The sequence below is a fragment of the Danio rerio genome, chromosome 1, assembly GCF_049306965.1.
Source record: "Danio rerio strain Tuebingen ecotype United States chromosome 1, GRCz12tu, whole genome shotgun sequence".
NCBI classification, from domain to species: Eukaryota; Metazoa; Chordata; class Actinopteri; order Cypriniformes; family Danionidae; genus Danio; species Danio rerio.
Window position 1 is genome coordinate 437,501 of NC_133176.1, and position 5,000 is coordinate 442,500.

General features: G+C 44.3%; 2 protein-coding genes across 4 annotated transcripts in view; both read left to right on the forward strand.

Moving 5' to 3' along the window:
- Nucleotides 1–1,458, forward strand: part of cul4a (cullin 4A) — an 11,114-nt gene extending 9,656 nt beyond the window's left edge. Inside the window, exons 19-21 of one of the 2 annotated variants that reach the window (NM_201027.2) lie at nucleotides 138–290; nucleotides 529–839; nucleotides 1,302–1,458. In NM_201027.2, coding sequence (NP_957321.2) covers nucleotides 138–290; nucleotides 529–624 — 249 coding nt within the window. In that variant the 3' untranslated portion in view covers nucleotides 625–839; nucleotides 1,302–1,458. Of the gene's footprint in view, nucleotides 1–137; nucleotides 291–528 lie in introns of both variants that reach the window. The other variant, XM_073925505.1, reaches the window with a different exon arrangement.
- Nucleotides 1,459–4,534: 3,076 nt separating this feature from the next.
- lamp1a (lysosomal associated membrane protein 1a) overlaps nucleotides 4,535–5,000 on the forward strand; it is a 13,114-nt gene continuing 12,648 nt past the window's right edge. Inside the window, exon 1 of one of the 2 annotated variants that reach the window (XM_073914473.1) lies at nucleotides 4,535–4,752. In XM_073914473.1, the coding sequence (XP_073770574.1) occupies nucleotides 4,713–4,752 (40 nt within the window). In that variant the 5' untranslated portion in view covers nucleotides 4,535–4,712. 2 annotated transcript variants of the gene reach the window in all.

The window sequence follows — 5,000 nt, forward strand, 5'->3', positions numbered from 1 at the left end:
GTGTGCGTGTTTGTTTGTGTGTGTGCGTGTGTGTGTGCGTGCGTGCGTGCGTGTGTGTGTGTTAGTGGCTCACGTGGACACAGCGCATATAAAGATGAGTTCATGTAATATGTGTGTGTGTGTGTGTGTGTGTTCAGGTGGAGGAGCAGGTGAGCACCACCGAGCGTGTGTTTCAGGACCGTCAGTATCAGATCGACGCGGCGGTTGTGCGCATCATGAAGATGAGGAAAACACTCAGCCACAACCTGCTGGTGTCTGAACTATACAACCAGCTCAAGTTCCCTGTCAAGGTGATGCGCACACACACACACACACATATATATACACACAAACATACACACACTCACATAAGCTCTCACACATGCACACACACACACACACTGACCCACTCTCTCACACACACAGAGCTCAATCACCATCATCAGTGTGTTGTCTGCAGTGTGTATGTTCAGACGTGCTCTTGATGCTGTGTGTGTGTGTGTGTGTGTGTGTGTGTGTGTGTGTGTGCGCGCATGTGTGTGTGTGCAGCCGGCGGATCTGAAGAAGCGTATCGAGTCCCTCATCGACCGGGATTATATGGAGCGCGACAAAGAAAACTCCAACCAGTACCACTATGTGGCGTAGGAGGAGCCGGCGCTGACCTCTGACCTCTGCTGACCCTCCTCTCGGGTCACGTGACCCCACAGACGCTCGGCACTCTGGGACGGAGAGCAGCTTCAGCATGATGCAGAGTGACTTCACTAAACATGCACTTTCTGTCACTTCCTGTCTGTCGGCTCTTTGACTTTTCAGTTTAGTGTGTGTGTGTGTGTGTGTGTGTGTGTGTGTGTGTGTGTGTGTGTGTGTGTGTGTGTGTGTGTGTGTGTGTGTGTGTGTGTGTGTGTGTGTGTGTGTGTGTGTGTGTGCGCGCGCGCGTATGCGTGTCCGTTACAGTGTGTGTGTGCGTGTTTCAGAGAGTGCTTGTGTGTGCATTTGTGATTGTGACCATGTGTGAGAGTGTGTGTTGGGATCTGTGTGTGTGTGTGTGTGTGTGTGTATGTGTGTGTTTGTGTATTCCCATGTGTGTGTTTAATGATGGGTGTGAATGACACTCATGCTTCAGGGTTTGTCATTTCCCCTCTAATGCAGCAGAAATCAGACAGGATTTCACACACACACTCACACACACACACACACACACACACACACTCACACACACACACACACACAGTCATCATGATAGACTGAATGATTTTGTGCATGCGTGCGTACGTGTGTCTGTGTGTGTGTGTGTGTGTGTACGTGCGTGTGTGTGTGTCTGTGTGTGTGTGTGTGTGTGTGTGTGTGTGTGTGTGTGTGTGTGTGTGTGTGTGTGTGTCTCATCACCTGTATTCTGTCACATATACAGTTTTGTAGAGCAGAAGATTCTATTCTTTGTAAGTGGACAGAGATGTGGAAGAATAAATCATATTTAATTAAGATGTTGCGTGCGTGCGTGCGTGCGTATTCCTCATGGTGTGAGCACTCAGACTCATGAACTCACCCAGGCCATAATGAAGGAAGGAGTGATCAATTATAGAATACAAACAACAAGACATGCAGAAGCAGAAGTACTGAACACTGCAGTGATTCCGAGCCACACGCTCTACTAGAACTGTAGTGTTCAGTGTGTGTGTGTGTGTGTGTGTGTGTTTGGTGTGTGTGTGTGTGTGACCTGAATGTCTGCTCTTCAGCCAGTCTCAGACACTAATGTGATTTCAGGCCTCATTCACAGAGTAATTCCTTGGACAAACAAATTACAGCCGTCGAGAGCAGAACAGTGTGTGTGTGTGTGTGTGTGTGTGTGTGTGTGTGTGTGTGTGTGTGTGTGTGTGTGTGTGTGTGTGTGTGTGTGTGTGTGGTCAGGCTGGTAATGAGTGTTTTACAAGTAAAGCTTCAGTGAGAAACACAGGAAACACACTTAATCTGAACCGATCGCTCCTCGATCATCTCTGTTGTGTTCCTTCCAGAAACATGCTAAGTCGTGCTAACAGCATGCTAATTTATAGTACGCTAGATCCTAGCAACATGTTAGTTCATACAAGAAACAGGTTATCCATACTGAAATAAACAGCTTAAACTAGGCTGGTTGACTGGTTTTAGCTGGTCAAGCAGGCTGGTTTTAAAGGGGGTTTGGCCATTTCCAGTCTGGTCTTAGCTCGTCAGGCTGGGAGATGACCAGCTAAAACCAGCCTAGCCATGCTGGGAGCCAAGCTAAAACCAGCTATGTCCAGCGTAAACCAATGGCAATGGAAATGGCCAAAACCCCTCTAAAACCAGCCTGGTCGACCAGCTAAAACCAGCCAACCAGCCTGGGCTGGTTTTAGCTGGATTTTTCAGCAGGGATCAACATAATTTATGTTAACATGCTAATCATGCTATAAACATGCTAAAACATGTTAATTCTGCTGAAAACATGCTCTAAGTCATGTTAGTAATATGCAGTTCATTTAGAAATATGCTAATTTATGTTAAAATTGTGCTGGCATCGGTATTTTATACTAAAACATGCTGTCAACATATTTCATGCTAGAAACATGCTAATACACGTGAATATCTGCTAGCTGTAAGTTGAAAGCATGTCAATGTGTGCTAGCAACAATGCCAGTTCATACTTGAAACGTGCTAATTCATGCTAAAATTATGGTAGCATCATGCTATTTTATACAGGAACAGGTCAACAACAATTCAAGTCGATAGCATGCAAGAAACATGTTAATAACATACCAATTCATGCTAGCTGCACGCTAAAAACGTGCTGATTCATGCTAATAGGATAAGTCATTATTTATCCATCTATACTATTTCAAACTTCATCATGAGGTTTGTTCTCAAACTTTAATATCTGGTTATAATCATGTGCTGAGAGTTATGAATGACCAGCACTCCGCAGGTCAAAGGTCAAACCATGAAGTTGCTGTGGTTCAGTCGCTTCCTCAAACAGTCCTGTAGTTCCTCTTATGTGAGGCTGTCAGTGCTGTTTTATCAGCTCTACTGTATCATATCAGTATTAAACACCCATACGGGGCGATCACGGTGGCTCAGTGGTGTCGCACTGTGGCCTCACAAGGTCGCTGGTTCGAGGCTGCTTTTAAAACGTGTCCAGGTCGATTAAGGTCATGACGTCATCACACCATCCAACGGCTCCTCCGGAGTTTAAGGTCATTTCAGGTGTTTAATCTTTAATTGGGTGAAGCAGTGGCGAAGTAGGTAGTGCTGCCACCTCACAGCAAGAAGGTCGCTGGTTCGAGCCTCGGCTCAGTTGGTGTTTCTGTGTGGAGTTTGCATGTTCTCCCTGCCTTCGCGTTGGTTTCCTCCGGGTGCTCCGGTTTTCCCCCACAGTCTAAAGATATGCGGTACAGGGGAATTGGGTAGGCTAAATTGTCCGTAGTGTATGAGTGTGTGTGTGGATGTTTCCCAGAGATGGGTTGCGGCTGGAAGGGCATCCGCTGCGTAAAAAACTTGCTGGATAAGTTGGTGGTTCATTCTGCTGTGGCGACCCCAGACTAATAAAAGGACTAAGCCAACAAGAAAATGAATGAATCTTTTATTTTTCGACAAGTTGTACTGCAGTTCAGCAGCGTCACTTTCATTCAGCAACATTTCCCTCATTTCCCTGCGACTCTGTAATGACGCCGAATGAAAGAAAACATCCGCATTTGCTGTGTTGTGTTGGTGATGAGTCCGGCATTATTAAAGTCCAGTACAGGCATGTAAACACCTTAATCAAACTATCACTGCCTCACACGATCAATTTATGCCATTATATTTCAATTACAGCCCATAATCGAGCAGTCTGCACTCTCAACATGAGCTTTATAAGATGCATTCTCCACGTCAGCAGCTCTTCCACACCAGACTGCAGATCTGTATTCTGAAGCTTGGATGTTCATATGTGCCTAATAATGTTCATATAATGGAGTCTACAACATTTGAAGTGGATCAAAAACGTCATTTGGTGAAAGGGTTATTATCCACTTCTCAGTAGACTATATGTGCATTTAAACAAACGAATAAAACAGTTATATTCATTTTTTGGGCACGGAATAGAAAGAAAATACATTTAAATACAAATGAGTTATTGCAAAAACATGCAAATGTAATACTTTTGATTTTTACTATTTATTAAACGTTTATTTAACATTTCTGTCAATATATTAATTTGTGTAGTGATATTAGGAGTGTGAACTTTACAGTTTTTGTTAGATTAGTTCCAGTTTTGTCTCTGGTAGTCACTAATTTAATGTATATACACAGTTTTATTATTCTGTAGGAAATATGAATGTAGAAGAGAGATCTGTTATTATTCAGATATTATACTGTTAATAAACCCAGTTAGGTTATTGTTATTATTCAGTCGATTATCATTACACATTAAACTCGTTCTCACATTATCTACTCTATTATTTATTAATAAATATTAATATTGAAAGTGGTAAACAACACCGAATGTGGGTGTTTATAAATGCGCAGCGCGTCACGTGACTGATGGGGGCGGAGCAAAACCGCCAACATCACATGACTGGAACATTCCGCCTCATGACACAGAGAATCTGCTGAAGAAACACCATCATCCTCATCATAATCATTATTAAGTGTGTTTACTGCAGACAGACTCGGCGGTGAGCAGCTCACGGTGACGGCTTCGGTACGCAGTGTCTAGCGCGGGACTTTCTGACGGACACAGAGAGAGAATGGCGCGAGCTGCAGGTGTTTGCTGGACTCTGCTGATGGGTGAGTGAGTGAGGGAGTTCACTACACTCTGATCAACACTACAGTAACACACACAGCTCAACCAGTCTGACCTCCACAACAGCACACACACTGTTCTCCCGCGCTTCATCTGCTGCTTTACCGACTGATACTTCAGTGTGTGTGTGTGTGTGTGTGTGTGTGTGTGTGTGTGTGTGTGTGTGTGTGTGTGTGTGTGTGTGTGTGTGTGTGTGTGTGTGTGTGTGTGTGTTTACTCGTTCATCATCTCT